This window comes from Rutilus rutilus (genome assembly GCF_951802725.1).
Source record: "Rutilus rutilus genome assembly, chromosome: 22".
NCBI classification, from domain to species: Eukaryota; Metazoa; Chordata; class Actinopteri; order Cypriniformes; family Leuciscidae; genus Rutilus; species Rutilus rutilus.
Genome location: NC_140227.1, coordinates 28928099 through 28947026, shown reverse-complemented (window position 1 = coordinate 28947026; position 18928 = coordinate 28928099). Strand labels below are relative to the sequence as shown.

Sequence of the window (18928 nt, the reverse complement as noted above, 5' to 3'; positions counted from 1 at the left end):
TGTCATTAAAATCATCATCTCTTTATTTACAAGTTTACATGAAGTTTCACAGAAACATCTCTCTCTTTCTTTTCATTGGACTCAGAATCTCCCTCAGCGTAACAGTGCAAGCTCAAACTTTAGCGGTTCTTCTCTCTTGCACAAACAGCCCTGAAATATTAACATCATACTACATACAACAAAATGTACAGAACCATCATCCATGAACCCTTAATAAATGGTTAAAAAAAGAAAGCAGCAACATAAGCAATTCAATTTACAAGCGACACTTTTTTCCACAAAACAATGAACAGATAGCTTGTTTAATCTAGGCCTGCAAATTACACCTTCCCAGTATGTCCGTAGATGGGAAGACAAACTACCCAGAGTAAGGGTTTAAAGAATATCCAGTTTCAATGTGCATCACAAAAAAAATATCACTGTGAATAGTCAACTGACTCGTTAGAAAATAAGATGAGGCCAATTTCACAACTATGAACTATCAGAGTTATTTGTCTAAATTTACATTAACATATACCAAAAAGTTCTGCAAATATCCATACTAAAGTGCCAAATAATATATCTTCTCTGCAGTGTTTATCTAATCAATCAGAACAGTACATTCTGAAATGACTTCAAACTCACATGAGATAAAAAAATAAATAAAAAAAAATGTTTTTTGATGGGGCTTTAACAGCTAATAGGACACAATCACATTTTTATCTGAGCATGCCTATGAACATGAACCAGACTCATCGATTAATAACCAGGTTAGACGGGTCACAGTGGTTAGCAAGAAATACACCCTCATGAATGATTCCTTCTATTAACAAGCTCCACCAGAGAGTTTTGAAGAGCCAAGATTTGTAGATCAAACACTGGCACTGCTTTGAATGTTAATATGAATACTACTAAGAAAGCCATAGGATTTCAGTATATAAAGGTAAAAAAAAAAAGAAAAGAAAAAAAGTTCTTCCCTTTGGCAGTTAAGTAAAACTCACAGAACCTGACAAGAACACGCCAGGGTAATATTTCACCACAAAAATTGCATTGTGTGACTATTTTCATGAAAACAAAATTAAAGAAATAAAGAAAGTTACTTTCTTACAGTCACGACAGTATAAATAGAATCACCACTGAGAATAATGGGGGAAAAAAAAGCAAAATACCCAGAAACATTACTTGAATTCGAAGTTAAAAAAAAAATATTATGTTCCTAAAAATAGTATTCATTTATGCCAACATATCAAATGGGGTGAAATGTGACATGTGTTTTGTAAGATTCTGAGATTCACCCCAGTAAAAAATATCCCTTCCCTAACCTGTAACGACTATCAAAAAATGTACATATTTTACATCTAATTGCAGAAAAAAAAGACATGAAAAAATAACCAGTTTAGTCAAATATTACAACATGCAAACAAAAAGTTTCTTGTTCAAAAAAAAGGCAGAAACTATCAGGCTTCATAAATCAAAATAACACAGTCTCTTGTTATCATCTGTTTGTTTCAATGTTCTTTAAAAAGAAAAAAAGAGAAAAATACCACAATGTAGCATGAACCGTTTCTGATGTTTCACTCTAAAGCATCAGTGACTGCTGACGAAAACTTCGATCAACATTATCCAACAAACAGAACTCTTTGCCTCATACACATTTGGTGGTCTCAGAAAAGATCCACACAAAATGGCGAGTCTAAACACCTTGAAACTAATATCTTACGGTTATTTCATAGAATATACATACTTTAACAAATACACCTACTTTTGAAAGCTATGGGTACAAAGGGGCATCTCTAGCTACCACTTTGTTCTTAAAAAAAAAGTTGCAATCCGACACCCCGATCCCTTCTTTCCAGCACAACTCTGATTGTGTAATACCTTCAGGCAAGTACCGTCACAACTCCAGCCGTCCGTATGGCGGAAATCTGCTCTCATTAATGCATCATCTGAGTACTGATTGCCAGACGCAAACATTTAGGAAGGTGAGAAATATTAAAAACAGGAACCGAAAAAAAACGTGACGCAGGTCCTCTTCCGTACTCATTGAGTCTCCTCTTTAAGAAGACAACTTTACGAGTTTCTGTGAACGAGAGGAGCGGCATCAGTCGAGAAGGTGTTTTCGAGTGCCCACTCGTGAGCGATTGGAGCGGCGTATGTCAAACTTTGTGTCTTTGCACCTCTGGCAGATGTACGTCTCTGGGACGTTGGACTTACGGATTTTGGCACATGAAAGGTGGATCCAGGTGTTGCACTGGTTGCATTCGATCATAGCCCGCCCTGCGAACGGCTTCATGCAGAAACAAGTCACTAGGTCCCAAGAGTCATCATCTGCAAGGAGAAAGACAGTAAATTCAAATATATATACGATCGCGAACAATGCCAAACTCCAAGAGGAAATTATTGCGACCGCATTTGCATATATACCGTAATATGATTGCAATCTACTTTTGCCAATGCCAAAGTCCAAGAGGAAATGATTGTGATCACAATCGTATCACAATACATACGATTACTAACTACTTTTGACAATGACAAAGTCCAAGAGGAAATTATTGCTGTCGCAATCGTATTTTTGACAATGCCAAACTCCAAGAGGAACCTATTGCGATTGCAATTTTAATACGATATATATACGATTACCCTCTACTTTTAAAAATAGCAAACTAGACAACAACAACAAGAGGAAACCTTCTTCTTACCTGAATCAACCATGATGTCCTCATCGTCTCCCGATCCATCTTCATCTCTAAACACCACCTGTTTTCCCTGGCGGACCACAGTCCTTTTACCAGGAAAACCTTCAACTTTCAAGACTATGGACTCTTCTTTAGGTTGTGAGGGTTTCTCGACATCCTCCGACTCTGGACCCGAACTTTTAAAACCGTCCCAGCATGGACGGCCATTATCAGGCTCCTCTTTCCACGTTGCGGTGCCCGGTGAACCATAGGCAGGTTTTGAACACGTGCCAGTGTGCGTAGGCTGGTCGCTACCCATGCCAGCGGTGGGTACAGAGATGCTGAAGTAATCTTCTGGTTCTTCTTTGATGGTACATCCAAAATTGCCGATCTCACCTTCAGCACTATGAGTAGTAAATGGAGCGAAAGATCTCAATTCCTCATCCTTACTCTTTCTCAGCTTCTTCTTCTTCTTCTTCACCTTGTCAGCCTTCGTTCGACCCTCCAGGAGAAGACCTGCTGACTTAGGACGTTTCTGGGGCTCTGAATCCTCGCTGGCGGGTCTCTTGAATCCAGCGAAGCTCTTGCGGTTTTTGGGTGGGGGCTCGTCCGGGGACGAGAGGTCACATCCCAGCCTCTGGTTCTCCCATCCGTCACTGTCTGCAGTGCTGCCGGTGCTGTTAGGAGGACTAGAGCTGTTCCTCAAGTGTGCCTCCTGTGGACAGCAATAGAAAACACTATTTTAACCACCAATGCACTGAATTTCTTGGACTGAAACATCGGTCTGAAGTCTGAAGATGAGCAAACAGTGACCAAATAACTTCACTGCATGTTTCAAAGACTTATGGTGAAAATCATCCACACCCACAAATCCTGCTGGTTATGGAGCAATATTTGTAATGACAAGAAATGCAGACCACACTGGCGCAAGATGAAACTGCCTACAAATCAAGATCTCTAAGATGAAACATTTCACATTTTGCAGTTTGATAAAGACTAAATAGAAAATACAGTGCCTCACACACCCGAAACATTTGTAGGTGCATTGGATAAAAGTCCAATATAAAATGTATAAATCCCGCACACTACTCACAATTGCATCATTACGAAATTTTATTAGAAACGTTTTGCTCAAGCCTGAAGAAACATTGCTAATAAAATTTTGTAGCCATCTGAGCTTGAGTAGTGCTATATATATTGAGAGGGAGAGAGAGAGAGAGAGAAAGAGAGAGAGAAAGAGAGTCTGATAAAGGCTAAAATGTAAGAATATGTAATAGTAAAAATCTCAACAATTCTTTATTAGATCAATTGACCAGTTTAGTGTTTTAGCACTAAAAGCCAAGCAATTACATGAAAAATTACATGAACGCGACAGACACCAACTGGTAAAAAGAAAAATGTCTATCACAAACCAGGGTAAGAGAAGCAAAGTACCAAGCAACGCTTTTGTAGAGTCACTCCTAAAGTTAATGGCTACCACCTAAGAAAAACATAAATTACGGGTCATCAGAAATGCAAGCGCCTGCACAATGAAATCCAAGAATGACTGCACGCTGTAAAAATAAGGCACAAAAATGGCAGGTTTATGAATTTCCACTGTATGTTCAGAGAATTTAAAACCTCCCCCTCATTTTGCTGTCAAACCTTAATCAGCTTTCTTAGTCACGACTAATGAGCTCAGAAACACATGGATCCCACATCAATGGTGGATTATTTTGGAGCATTTCTCACGGGTCCATCTCTGTCTACACTTACTTTTGTTTATACCCTCATTTACTGTTTGTTTCTTTGTTATTAAAGCCATCATTATTTGTGTGCTATGAAGTGCTATGTCTCCTTTGTGCTGAGTAGCCTGCGAAAACAAAGCAAGTAGTAAGCAAATAAAGAATAAATGATCTTTCCAAAAACACAGACTCTATAAGCTGAAAGGATGTGAAAACATTATGAATGCACTAGCTGTTCCAAAACATAGTGAGTTGCCTACCTAGACATCATTTCAGACAGCAGACATTTTTTGACATGAAAGCTGTTCCAAAAAGTGCTAGCTTCAAAGATATATTCACAAAGAAAGCATACCCAGAATGCATTGCAACAAGCTCAAATTCAATCAAAATGGCAGAACAAAAGCCTAAAGTAGGATATTTCTGTCATGACAACTCTCTTAGTGTTTGGCATGGTAAAAAGGATATGACAATGTTTATATGTTCGGTCTTGGCGAAATAGATCTGCTACACTGTTGGTGCTGCAGAGCAAGTACGGGACTTGCTACTAACAATACACACACACGACACACAACTGTGAGGAAGTAAGACATGCTGCTGCTATGCAATATAGCGTACATGAATTACCCGTAGCAGATTTATACAGGTGGAGCTGGGGAAGGTGGAAGGTTTCTGAAAGCGCACTGCAACTTCTACAGCAAATGCTGACCAAGTATTTGAAGGTTGAACAGCAATCTCATTGGCTACTGATACAGCAGGAACCAATCAGCTGTGCCCAATAGATAATGATGAGATTGCAAGCAGATTGACCAGCTACTAGCACCATCTATATTTTCATGACTGAACTGTGTATTTCTACTAGATATCTGCAATTTCTAACCATAAAGTTGGAAGTTTATGCCCTATGCTCAGAAGATGACTTGGAAACAAAAAAGCAACTGTACCATTTGGTCAGTGTTTGACTGTCAACAACAAAGACCAAAAAAATAATAATTCACTGGGTTTTACACACCAATTTCAATAAACATTTATATCCTAAAAGTAAGAAGTTTAACTCTGCGCAGCTTTTTATTTGCTTAAAAGTGAATGTATTTATCACTTTGAGTATATCCAAAGTCCCTTTAAGACAAGTAATTCCACTCGGCGGCCATCTTTGAAATGCCTCTCAGGCATGCAAATGCTGCTCCTATCTTTTTGAATGGGGGAACATCAAATACTCCAAAACTGTTCGCCAAGCAAGCTTACGATTAAATTTCATATTTAAAATCACCGATGAAATCTGACAACAACTGTCTCAAATGATGACAGAAAATGTAATTTTTCAGGCTGGATCAAGCTGATGTGCAGTGGAAGCGCGAGTCTGACTGACTTTTAACGATTAGCTCTTATTTAGAAGGCAGGACTTATTCCGCCATATTGAGCGTTGCACTTTTTCCCATTCAAAACAATACGAGTGATGCGTCTTGTGTAATTCTATAGTCTTTGGTATATCTACCAGGGTGCCACCATGTTGGTGTGACGTCATTCATCCTTCCTCAATGACTATTTGGCACCCAAAACTGACTACTTTACCCAATATTTGTTACATAATTTCATTTTAAACAACATGCAAGTGTCAATTGAGAGTTGAATGTCCCATGCACTTTATTTTAGCAGTTAGGATGCTTGCTTAGAAGGCAGCAGCCTATGTAGAGAGCAGGCAGCTCACTAGGTTTTGGAACACTTGGAGCTATTATCGGCCCTCATGCATTTCCCTGCAACAGAGTTTCCGCGATTTAGCCTCCATCCATTGAAGGATCCATTAAAGGAAAGTCCTGAAACTGAAGTGTTTGTGGATGCACACACACTGCTGTTGTGAAGAATGGCACTTAGAGACAGGGTCTGAGATGAGAATGAGGAGACTTGAGTGGCCCTCTTACCCTGGGAGGGAGGGCTGAGGTTTTTTTGGAGGGAGATGTCTCTCAGCGGCCGTGACATAAGAGCCACCACCATTTCTGTGGATCAAACAAGAGCGTCAACAGCAAAGCAGCTCATAAGGGGTCGTGCCACCAAAAAAAAAAGAAAAAGCACCCAGTGCCACACCACTGCCAAGGATAGGAACCTCTGGAGGTCGGATGTGTCAGATCGTTGAGCGATCTTGAGGAAATGCAAGGCCGCTTCACCCTGCAACACTGACAGAACTTTCTAGCAAACGTACAAGCACAATGAGTATCATTTTTACCACAATCTCCTCCCAGTTACATCACTAAGACATGATAATACTCACCTCCTGTGGATACGGAATATAACCAGCATATGCCAGCACAAATGTGCAGAACTTGTTGAAATCTTCCACTGTTCGTTTACGCTTAAATGTTGAACTGTAGCCCTGCAATAAAAACAGGAAAGTAGTCATTTCAACATATACTTTTTTAAATTTTTACAAGGTTAATACCACTTTTAGAGCACCATTTCACACTCTTTAAAAGCATTAGCACCACTTTCAGCATTATATTATGCCCAATTTTATTTTTTTTCCAAATTTTGTTTAAACTTTCTTTATATACCAATACATAATTAAAATGTAAGTACTCTGAAAAAGAGAGTATAAAAATCGAGTGTCTGTAGTCCTCTCAGGGCGCAATAAACACAGCTACTTATTTCCATTCGGAACGAATGAAATGATTGGCTGGGCGACTGTCACTCTCCCTCGCTACCATGGCTACCACCCCTGCCGCTACAGGAGCTGCCCACATGCGCGCACCCGTTTGACTCGAGGAGGGGAAGAGGCACGGAGAGAGGCACGGAAGCTAGGAAGAATCACAATTATGGCAGAGAAAGAGCAGTCAAAATTCCCAGTACCTGCATATACAGTCAGCGAAGGCAAACAAGGCAAAAAAAAGGAACTAGTAAGGTAGAAAGGTAGAAAGGTAGGCTACTTGTCTCCGGAGTGTAACGTTAGTCCTCATCAGAGCCAACAGTGCATTCATCGTGGAAGCTCTTACATGCAAAACACCGTATATGTTATGAATCTTACACGAAATTCATCTTCATCACAGTGTAACTGATGGTAATGGGAAAACGTGTATCAATGCAACTTGTTTTTAGCTTTGCCTTATGTTACTAGCTCGTTACCGAATCAAACTCAATATATTTTAAACTTTACCAGTATCGATATGCTAGCTTGATAGTGAGTACTAACAGGCATGTTAGTTGTTTATATTCATAATGATAAAGTTAGGTATTTTATTACATGTGATTCTGACATGATGTCACTACATGCACTGCGCTCCTCTCCGCTCGGCGCTGGCAAACGCGTCCTCAGCTGAGCGGTCGGCATCGCGCGTTCATGTGTTTTGGGGGCGTGGCTTTGGAAGGAGCCCAGAAGGGAGGGGGTGGGAGTGAATGGAATAAGTAGCTGTGTTTATTGCGCCCTGAGAGGACTACAGACACTCGATTTTTATACTCTCTTTTTCAGAGTACTTACATTTTAATTATGTATTGGTATATAAAGAAAGTTTAAAAAAAAAAAAAAAAGGAAAAAAAACTGCCGACCCTGCCTTTAAGCAAAAGAGAGCCAATCAGAAACGAAGCAATGCATGCCTCATTAAATATCAATGCAGTTTGTACAATCACGGAACACTATTAAACCTATGTTTCATAGTGTACCATGTTAAACCAAGTTTGAAAGAGTAAAAAATGAAACAAAATGACTCAGGATTACATTAGTTAAAAATGTGTAATTTCTGCATCACTAACACCACCAAATGGATTAAAAACAACAACTAATGACTGCTTTCAAATGGGTAGTCCCACCCCAAACACAGGCCATTGGTCATTAGCTGAGTCACTGCTCTGTCGGGCTGGTCGTGATGTTCAAACAAACACAGTGTTTTGAATGCATTAGAGAGCCAAAGTGTTTGCACTTTTCAGGAGAATCAACACAGAACAGTTTACTTGTATTTGTCTATTTATAGAGTGCAACAGTCAGGTTGCAGAACTCAAAATCCCATTATTTTTTTTTCCAAAGGGGAACTGAATTTTAACAATGACTTTTAACCCTTTAAAAACAGACTGACAGTGAGCTATGAGACTGTTAATTAATGGCAATTGCTTTTGTTGAAGCCATCAGCCAACATTATTTCAACTTGTTTTTAAAATAACCATGTTTAACAGAATTCCTGGTGAAAAACTACTTTACCCATGATTCTCCAAAGAAATCTCCACCAGATAATTACAACAAACAAATCATGCCTAAAGAACATTTTAGTGCCCATCCACTACCATTCAAATTTCTTAATGAAAACAGTGCTTTACTTTCTCAACCAGACGCTGGGGAGTGAAGCAATGTGCGCGCATGCGCATTCGCAATTTCGCGCACTGGCTCTGTCAACTGTGCATATATTCGATAACTAATGACACATCATCACCGTCATTCAGTTACACGATCGACAACAATTTGAATTCGCCTGATATACTGGAACGCCGTTTGCATCAACAATACAACAAAACTAAAACTTTGATGTAAAATCGTATTTATTAATGTGACCGAAGGCTAAAAGGCTTGTTAGCAACTCCATGCACAGGCAAAAAGAGAACGTAAACGAGTGTTATCTTATTAAGGCTGTGAAAACGAGGAAGAAAATACTTGAATTTAATCAACTTAACAGAATCTAACGTTAATGAGTTAGCCAGCCATTTCTACTGCGATAGCCTAAAAACAATGACACTTCCTCTCATGACTTTAGTTCTAACCAGAGATCAAATTGGTAAATAAATATTTACCAATGTATTTTCGATACATACATTGCGTACAGTACAACGAGGAAAGCCTATTTTAAGCTAACTTACACATCCAAAGAGGATTAATATGAAAACATATTCATGCGGAAATACTGAGATGACAACGAAATGTACTCCTACAGCAAAATCATGTAAAATAATATTAATTAAAAACGTCATATATAAAATTAGAAACTCAAAATATGTTTTACCTGTGTGTCAAATGGACAAGTCGTCGAGCTGTTATCCATTTCTATAGTGTAAAAAAAAAACTGTTTTAGTTTATGATCACATTTTCAACAACAAGCGACTCACATCATGACACATATATCGTCATAACAACACAATAAATGCAATTATATCGAATTACACTTTCCTGTAATGATGCATAATGAGCATTCTATCAGTTATGATTTGTAGCATTTCACACAATGTAACGTGACTGGACCAAACAGTTAATTAAAAACCTTAGAATAACTGTTCAGTTTAATCGATCACTAAATAGATGAATCTTGTCAGACTAATGAAAAAGTTTTAAAATAATTTATGAGATTATATAATGCACAGAATCACGTCACGTATCTCCACACCTAAATAAACTGCAAAAACACATTTAACTCATCTGACTACTTTATACATTCATCTTCACATCTGTAATTGGACTCATCTGAAAGATATGTTATGTTTATGGGTTATTTTATTAAAAACAAATATGGTTTTTAATATTTTTGATGGGCAATCTTCGAGCTCATTTAGCCTGCCTGCTAGCACTACAGACCTGATCTATTAAGTTTAATAACACCATATCATCCATAACACTCCAATTATAACCAATATCTAATATTGCACACCTAAATACTCAACTAGCTCGAACTGTAATGTCTTTAAACAAAAGTTGATCCACTTTTTTTCTTCCCCTGCTGGAACTTGCTAATTGGCTAGCCGTCATGCTAACATTGTTGTGACTGATGTGTGTTTATGGTGTTTTATTCACGTTTACCTGCTGCTGAAACACAGATAGTGGACCACGCGACGGTAAAGAGGCAGATAATTATCCTGGATCGAAAAACTGGCGATGACAGTGGCAGGAGTGATGGGAAACAGTGATGAAATATGTCCGAATGTGATGAAGCTGTGATGGGTGAAACCCAGACAGACAGATCTGCTAATCTGCCAAAATAAAAGTCCCCAAATATGAATCACCCATCTATAGGTTAGTTTACTGGCCAGAAATATAATATTCATTTAAAATGTGTATATTATACACTTAGAAGGACATCAGATAACAAAAAAATCAAACCCAAGTGATATTTATTTTTAAATGAAATACAGCACAAATACACTTTTCAAACAAAACAAAAATGAGTTTGTTACTGTGTACGTCTTTGACTTGAGTGTCTAAATTTTATTTACAGAACACATCTAATTTATTTTACACTTTAACTGTCAGATTATGTTTAGATATTTTTAAAGAGAAAAATACTGCAATAAATATTAGCAGAAAAAGTTCACATAATTTATTACTTGCATACTCCAGTCTAAAACACATGATGCAAAATTACAGTCTACAAATTTAAACTGATATTTACACATCGTATGCCAACAATAAATTAATATCTATTTATAGAAAATTCAATTAGTCATGTTTTAGATATGTTTGTATTCCAAACAAAGTAATTTACAGCATCTCTGAGTAAAAGAGATTAGATCTGAATAATCACTATAATGACAGTGTTAATGAACCATGAGTTAGAAACCAATGACATGCCACTGAATGACAACGTGACTCAGACTATTCTTTTTTATGCCACATTGTGATCTATACATTATTATTACAGAACCAAAATCAAGATGTAGGTTCTCACTTTTCAATAATTTTCCCTTTGACAGCAGAATGATCAGCTCAGATTACTTTTTATTTTATCACACATCCTTCTTTCAGCTGCCCAATTCACTTCAGTTCATCTCAAAAGTTTTATTAGCATTACTGTATTACATTATTTCACACAGGGTCATTTTAAACAAATTATAGTTCTTATAAAAGTAAATCATAAATATAAAAAAAAAAAAAAAGTAAGCAGGTGCACCTGTCTCAGGTAACTAATCTCAAATGAAATGTCTCATTTAATAATATAATTCTGTATTTGTTCGTAATACGTGCAAATATGAATCATTCTTCCATTATGCAAATATAACATTTAAAGGGACCATGACATGAGAAATAAAATTTGCCTTGATCTTGATCTCTGACTGTGTCTTTATACCATTAAAACATCCTGCAAGTGTCATAGCTTAAAACGTCCTCCTCATTATAAACAAAGCATTTATTTAATCAAGCTCCAAAAATGGCTTGTTTGGATACTGCGAGATCTGTGACGTCACATGAGCAAATACATTTGCATATGACAGCAAGACATCGATGAATAGTTTTACATCATCGCATCATAGGCCCCGCCCACTGGCATTCAGTCGCTTAATTGCTAACATTTGCCTACACTGGATGTGAGCGTCGCATCGGGTCATGAGCCAATAGAACCTATTATAATCACTTACGCTTTCTACGCTAGATACAGTATACAGATGCACATTCAGTTTCAGACGTACTTCACACACTTGAGTTTGTCGACAACAGGACAAATGAAAGAGTACAAGAACATTCGCTTTGATGTTTCTAGTTTAAACAGCTCGTTTGGCTCTCTGTACAGACTTTAGAAATATCCCAGCTTCAGAAAACAAAAGGATGGTTTATTTCAATAGCGTCTATGAAGTGACCTTAGCCAATCATAACAACTAACAAGCCTTAAAGGGATAGTTCACCCAAAAATGAAAATTCTGTCATCACTTACTCACCCTCATGTCGTTTCAAACCTGTAAGATTTTCGTTCATCTTCGGAACACAAATGAAGATCTTTTTGATGAAATCTGAGAGCTTTCTGTCCCTCCATTGACAGTTACGCAACTACCACTTTGACGCTTCAAAAAGCTCATAAAGAGATCATAAAACTAATCCATATGAATTGAGCGGTTTTGTCCACATTTTCTGAAGAGACATGATCACTGCATATGGTAAACAGATTGAATTTAGGCTTTTATTCACATTTAAACATTCATCAACTCACACATCAGTTGTGGTAAACGGAAGCTCAAGTGTGTTCGCTTGACGTTCGAAAACCAATGAGGTTTGTTCTCGCGTGTCAAGCAGGTTAGGTTGAAATTAAATGTATGTTCGCTTATCAATGTTTAAATGTGAATAAAAGCCTAAATTAAATCTGTTCTTTACATAAACCAATCATGTCGCCTCAGAAAATCTGGACTAAACCGCTCGATTCATATGGATTAGTGGTAGTAGTGGTAGTTGCATAACTGTCAATGGAGGGACAGAAAGCTCTCAGATTTCATAAAGAAGATCTTCATTCGCGTTCCGTAGATGAACGAAAGTCTTACAGGTTTGGAACGACATTAGGGTTAGTAATTAATGACAGAATTTTCATTTTTGGGCGAACTATCCCTTTATAGGCACCGTTTCAGACATAGGGTCAGAATGAAGGTTGAAAATAATCTGTTTGCTTTTTGCATATATAAAACTTAACATTATAATTTAACCTCAAAGAACATTAAAATAATAATAATAATAAAATAAAAATTTTATGACCCCTTTAACAGTTTTGACATGGATTTTAGCATCATGAAAAATGAAGAGGTTTTGACAAGGCTTGATTATTAGTTCTCTCCACCCTTCACGAATTATAGTGTTGGCTGTTGAAGATTGCCTCTGTTTTCTGTATGTCAGCTCAGCTGTGGTTTTCCTCTGTAAATTGAGTGACATTTGTGCTAATGTAGACAATGTGCTTGCAGAAGTGTCAGACAATACTGCTGCTGATGTAGGAAGACCCATGTGCCTCATTCTGCCAATCAGAGAAGTTCTGCAGAGAGATCATATTACAGGAAGTCCTTGCCCCAACACACACACACAGCACTGGGCTCAGCTGAGTGGACAGACTCTCACTGTAAGTACTGGACAGTTTAAAAGACCCATTGCCTTTTTATGTGTGTGCTTTGATGCATTTACTTTACTTTATCTATGTGCAGAGGCTCCTTCCTTATAACATTTCTACAGCAAGAAACATGAGTCGGTTTACTGTAAAGAGATAAGCTAGACCATTTCAGACATAGGGTCAGAATGAAGGTTGAAAATAATCTGTTTGCTTTTTGCATATATAAAACTTAACATTATAATTGAACCCCAAAGAACACTGTTTTCACTGAGCAAATGCTTCTAATTCAAATGAAAAGAAACACTACTGCTTTATAATTAATGGTTATGTTGAAAGTTGTCGGCTTTAGCATTGCATTAATAGTGGGCTTTAATTTATGCATGGTTTCCTGGCAATGAATTTTCTGAAATCCAATACTCAAGCACTACTGCAGCATCCAGGAAATGAAATCAACCCCAGGCGTATGAATGATACAAAGGATTGCTGAGGTTTAAGAGATACAAAATACAAAAGTCACAGCAATGAACAGTTTAAAAAGCTTTTTATGTGTAAAAAAAAAAATCACTCTTTACACTTTTTATCTGCCCTTTTTCTCTAGTAGTTACTGGAAAAGCAGATTCAACAAAATGTCTGGAAACCTTATAAAAAATCCTAATGGAGATGGTAAGTTATATTTATGTATATTTATTTACACATTTTAAAAAAAATTCTAAGGAAATTAATACTTTTATTCAGCAAGGATGGATTCAATTGATCAAATGTGACAGTAAAGACATTTATACTGTCTTAACATGTTCTATTCCAAATAAATGCTGTTCATTTGAACTTTCTACTCATCAAAGAATCCTTAAAAATGTATCACGGTTTCAAAATAAATATTAAGTACTACAACTGTTTTCAACATCGACAACCCCAAACCTTAAAGGAGAACTCCGGTCAATTTTAACATTGAGCTCATTTTTTTGTACATTTGGAGTGCTGTCAGTACAGAGAACAACGACAAAAATCGGTGTTGCCTACACCGTGTTATCCTCGTTTTAAAATTTGCACCCTGTTGACTTCAATGGGGCAAGTTTTAAACCTGCTTTTAGCCTCTTAACATCCTTGATGTGTCATTACAAGTGCACAGGTCATGTGAGTGATTCCTTCTGAGTGAACGCGGGTGAATCTGACTGCAGTAGATGTGAAAGAAATATATAAAAAATGATGTTTATTCAGCCAGCGCACATACCTGTATTTACATCCTGTAGTCCACAGTAATCGATTGTCGAGTTCACGCGCATAGGTTTAGTACCTATGATCACGCGCGTGAACTCGACAATCGACTAATTTTAAAACGAGGATAACACGGTGTAGGCAACACCGATTTTTGTCGTTGTTCTCTGTACTGACAGCACTCCAAATGTACAAAAAAATGAGCTCAATGTTAAAATTGACCGGAGTTCTCCTTTAAGGTTGATTTTAGGAAGGCAATGCATAAGGGAAACCAGTTTTAATCACCTTTAGCAGTACACAACAGCCCTGTAGTGTGACAAATATATTTTTAAAAGTACAAGTATTCAATTAAAAATGTTCAGTAAGTGATTTCTGAGAAGCACTGTTGATATTTGAAATCAACCCAAACAAACACACCCCTCGCTTCATTGCTCCTCCCCCAAAATGTATCATATCTGAAGTGAAGCAAAATAATGCTTAGCGCAAAATAAAATGAAGATAATGAACGAATGACAAGGAAGAACAATTTTTTTTACATACAGTACACAAGAGTACATACAAGCAAAAGTTGGTTGTTAGTCGCCAGCAGCACACATGCAGGGTATTCCAGAAAGCAGGTTATGCAACCTAACTGGGTAAGTTCACTCAGAGTAAGCAAATAACCTCAACTTTCAGTTCCAAAAATAGAGGTAACTTTCAGGGTATGTAAATAGCCATAGTAAAAGGTTTTTGAATGAAAATGGGACATTTTCTATGTAATGTGTTTCTATAATAAAATGCATATGTGATACATCTCACAACAAATGTGGACGTAAAATGGCTAAACAGACACATATAAACTTATATGGTCATATTATCTTTGAAAGTTTGAAAGTTAAATATAAAAATGTATATATTTAGCATCAAACAAACAATATAATTCATGCTCACAGTAATAAAAAACTGATTAAAGAAAGATAAGATTCAAAAATGATTGCACAATTGCCCCATAGGTGATGATATGCACTAAGAATGTAAATTGGCATTAAACGAAAGTAGAAGTATTACACGCTTCTTCTTAGTGTCCGTTTCCATGATGTCACCTTGATTCGGCGCTCAGTTGAGAATGTCTTTGTGTGGTCACCCTCAAGCCATCCTAGGTGTATATGAGTTTCTTCTTTCAGTCAAACACAATTAAGAGTTTTATTACAAATATCCTGGCTCTTCCAAGCTTTATATTGGGAGTGAATGTTACTTTAGATTTTAAAGGCCAAAAAAGCCCCAAAACGCCCAAAAAAGCGCTTAGCCAATGCCAATGTTACTCACGTATGGAGCAGAAACAACAAAACAAACTTGGGTATTAAGCACTGGAAAGCTTTTCTAATATTAACACAGGTCCCAAAGCTCTTGCCTGATCATAACTTTTTCCAGTGATATTCCTCTCACCAATTTTCTTCTGTAATGTCTCTCAGCCATCTCTCTTTCTACAGTGATCCACACTGATGACACTACGGTGATCCACTTTCAACAGTGTTTCTCAGAAATCACTTACTGCTCATTTAAAACGTCATACTGCATGCATAACACAAAAGAATATAAAATGCTGTTTAAATGTTGTAGTTTCAGATGAAGTACAACTCGTTTGCTATCAGATCAGTAGCCACCTAAATATCTCAGTGTTTCCCCTACAATGTATTCAGGATTTTCAGTGCCGCTGCAAAATCTTCACATGATCAGTAATATCACGACATTCACTTAACGTTACACACCTAAAAACACTAAGACATGGCGACCGGCGGCGCTGCTAATGCGGTGGCTCTGAATCGACTTGTTGACTAGAAAGGAGGAAAGAGCCACATATGGAAATATTTTCGATTAGGCTAATGTCACGTTGCCATAAGGGGCAGTTCACATTGCGCGTTTTTTGCGCGTGCAAATTCGTTATTTCAAATGTAGGCGCGCGGTAAGCTGTTCATTGTTGCATAGCAACGACAGACGCCATGGGAGAACAAGCGCTTGTGGAAAGTAGAAAGTGGTATGGACTGCGAAATTGGGACTGAGAACCGTGTTCACTGGTATTGGTACTGAATACTGAAATTTTGGTACCGTGACAACACTATTAGGTAGTTATAAATAGGCTAATAGACCTGAGGAATAGGCTACAAGGCTTCTGTTTGTGACCAGTTCAAGGTCGTGCTGCAATAATCATGCCTTGAATCTGTTGATGGTATGTCATATTTGTATGTCTCAATTTCCATTTCTATCCACAAAACTTGCCAGAAGTCATGGTTTAAGGCAGTGGTTCTTAATTCCAGTCCTCGTGACCCACTGCTCTCCACATTTTGTATGTCTCCCTTATTTAACACACCTGAACCAGATCATCAGCTCATTAAGAGAGACTCCACGAACTGAACTGAGTGTGTCAGATAAGAGAGACATACAAAACGTGCAGAGCAGTGGGTCACGAGGACTGGAATTGAGAACCACTGGTTTAAGGGGTTGTTTCAAAAAAAAATCTTACGGAGGTGCATGCCCAACCTCCCTCCCTCCCTAATATGTATCTAATATGTTGTCACATGTATTTTCACCAGATGGTCTGGAACACTGGGAGTTGACAATGAATGGAGGCGACGAGTGGAGGTCCGAGGACATGACGGACTGCGAACACACTCACAACGACGAATCAATCACTAAATTATTCTGCACCTCTTTTGAGTAAGAAAGAATGAATAGTGTCTGAATAGGCAAGGTTGAGGAAAATAAAGTCTTTAAAAGAGCCGGGTGAAAAAAGGATCCATGTGTGTTTCACTTTTCACACTGTCCCTGCTTGTGTTTCAGTGTGTGTTGTTCATTCATCAATTGTATATAAAAGTGTATATATATGCATAGTGCGGCCTCTCTCCTACTTTACATATTCTAATTATCCAGGCCAGCACTCTTAAAGTTTATAAGTATATACATTGAGTGAAGCCTGCTCCTATCCTCACTTACTCATTCATCAATTGTACATCTGTGTGTGTCCGTGTCTTTTTCTGTCCGCTGTTCCAGGCCGTGTCTAAAAAGACAAGTGATTGACTTGCTGGAGGAGGGTTACGACCCCGAAAATTTAGATATCGCACAGCCGGCTGTCACTGTGGAGGACTGGTAAGCCTTGATGTTGTGGACGTAATGGCAGGAATTTTGTTTCGTCACGTTGTCCATTCAGTGATTTCTTTTGAGTGTTTAGGTACTGTAGCCGAACAGACTGTGGGTGCATTTATAAGCTCACGGTGACCCTACTTGATGAAAGTCAAGAGGTCATTGAAGAATTTAAGCCGGATAACGTGACCCTTGACCCTGACTGTGACGACTGCTCTTGGAGAAAGGTATGAGTGAAGAATCTAAGTCCAGTCCAGTTTGACATAATATACCCACTTAAAAGCTTTAAAGAAATGAATAGGAAAATAGAAAACAAATGTTATGCAAACCACTAGTCATATCAATGACCTAAAGCTGTTTATTCTACATGTTATATAGTATATTTAGGTTCTACATCATACAAGTATTTCTTTAGCCCTGTCTTTAGCCCTGTCTTTAGCCCTGTATTTCTTTAGCCCTGTTCTTTAGCCCAGTTTTGCGCATGCAAACACACTATTTGATCACTTCTGTCACAGGTGAGCCACACATTCACAGACTACGGCCCGGGCCTACGCTTCATCTCTTTTGAACATGGCGGTCAAGACACCAAGTATTGGAAAGGCTGGTATGGAGTGAGAGTTACTGGGAGCTCTGTTACAGTAGACCTCTAAACACCAATCAGACAAAAATATATGATTGATTGCCTAAAAAAAGACTTTCTCGCAACTTGCTTTTATTTTTGCACATGCTGTACTAAGTGTAATACTAACCAAGTGTAACACTAATAGCTAAAGGATAAACATGTAATGCTAAGCATTAAAAAAGCATCTATCTAGATTAGACTTTATTTTTTCAGAACTTTAGAGTAACGTTCTGCTCAACCACTAACTACCTCTATATGCTCCTGCAAGCTACATCTCTTCTTAAGAGATTCTATATGCAATTAGCATCTTCTAATGTGGTATAAAATCCAAATACGTCATAATCATGCTCATTCCACATAAAAAAATGATAATAAATAAATGGCAAAACATTATCTGTTTCTGACCTTCCTTGCATTGAAACATTTGCGTTATTATATCATGACTTGGAAACTGGCAACATCAAATGGCTTTTTTCATCTGACTACAAGTGAGCAAGTTGAGGTCTGATGAGGAAATGGCCAAACCTCCCACCATCTGAAGACCTTAGGCACACTTTTCCCAGACATTCTGTTTCTGTGCCATTAAGAGTTCAACTGACAAGTGTATTTACACTGTATTTGAAAGAAGTGTCTTATGCTCACCAAGGCTACATTTATTTGATTAATAAAACAGTATTTTGAAATGTAATGTATTCCTTCAGTGACACATGATCCTTCAGAAATCATTATAATATGCTGATTTGCTGCTCAAGAAACATTTCTTACTATTATTATCAATGTTGAAAACAGTTGTTAATTCCTGTTTTTGAGGAAACCGTGAAACATTTTTCCAGGATTCCATGA

The 18928-nt window shown here is 37.7% G+C and overlaps 2 protein-coding genes across 3 annotated transcripts; one reads left to right on the top strand and one right to left on the bottom strand.

The window, feature by feature from the left end:
• phf13 (PHD finger protein 13) lies at nt 1–10344 on the bottom strand. Its single transcript, XM_084395338.1, has 5 exons — nt 10137–10344; nt 9349–9389; nt 6642–6743; nt 2679–3369; nt 1–2307 (listed from the first exon to the last, which is right to left on the bottom strand). Exons 2-5 carry the CDS (start codon nt 9385–9387, stop codon nt 2081–2083), a joined length of 1059 nt encoding a protein of 352 aa, XP_084251464.1. The 5' UTR covers nt 9388–9389; nt 10137–10344; the 3' UTR covers nt 1–2080.
• Nucleotides 10345–13048: 2704 nt separating this feature from the next.
• LOC311281767 (F-box only protein 2-like) lies at nt 13049–18733 on the top strand. Of its 2 annotated transcripts, none has more exons than XM_084395000.1 (6): nt 13049–13143; nt 13730–13794; nt 16917–17040; nt 17374–17469; nt 17552–17690; nt 17979–18733. In XM_084395000.1, the coding sequence occupies exons 2-6, from the start codon at nt 13758–13760 to the stop codon at nt 18111–18113; spliced, it is 531 nt and encodes a 176-aa protein (XP_084251126.1). In that variant the 5' UTR covers nt 13049–13143; nt 13730–13757; the 3' UTR covers nt 18114–18733. The 2 variants fall into 2 exon arrangements, with proteins under 2 accessions (XP_084251126.1, XP_084251127.1); XM_084395001.1 differs by having other exon boundaries at nt 13113–13143; nt 13733–13794.
• Nucleotides 18734–18928: the final 195 nt, after the last annotated feature.

What these genes read in the sequence shown, in the direction of transcription:
- phf13 (XM_084395338.1), bottom strand. Translation starts at nt 9,387, where the DNA reads ATGGATAACAGCTCGACGACTTGTCCATTTGACACACAG. An exon ending in CTTGTCCATTTGACACACAG is followed by an intron (nt 6,744 to 9,348) that starts GTAAAACATATT and finishes TTTTTATTGCAG; the next exon opens with GGCTACAGTTCAACATTTAA. An exon ending in GGACATCATGGTTGATTCAG is followed by an intron (nt 2,308 to 2,678) that starts GTAAGAAGAAGG and finishes TTCTCCTTGCAG; the next exon opens with ATGATGACTCTTGGGACCTA.
- LOC311281767 (XM_084395000.1), top strand. Translation starts at nt 13,758, where the DNA reads ATGTCTGGAAACCTTATAAAAAATCCTAATGGAGATG. An exon ending in AAAAAATCCTAATGGAGATG is followed by an intron (nt 13,795 to 16,916) that starts GTAAGTTATATT and finishes TATTTTCACCAG; the next exon opens with ATGGTCTGGAACACTGGGAG. An exon ending in GCTGTCACTGTGGAGGACTG is followed by an intron (nt 17,470 to 17,551) that starts GTAAGCCTTGAT and finishes TTGAGTGTTTAG; the next exon opens with GTACTGTAGCCGAACAGACT.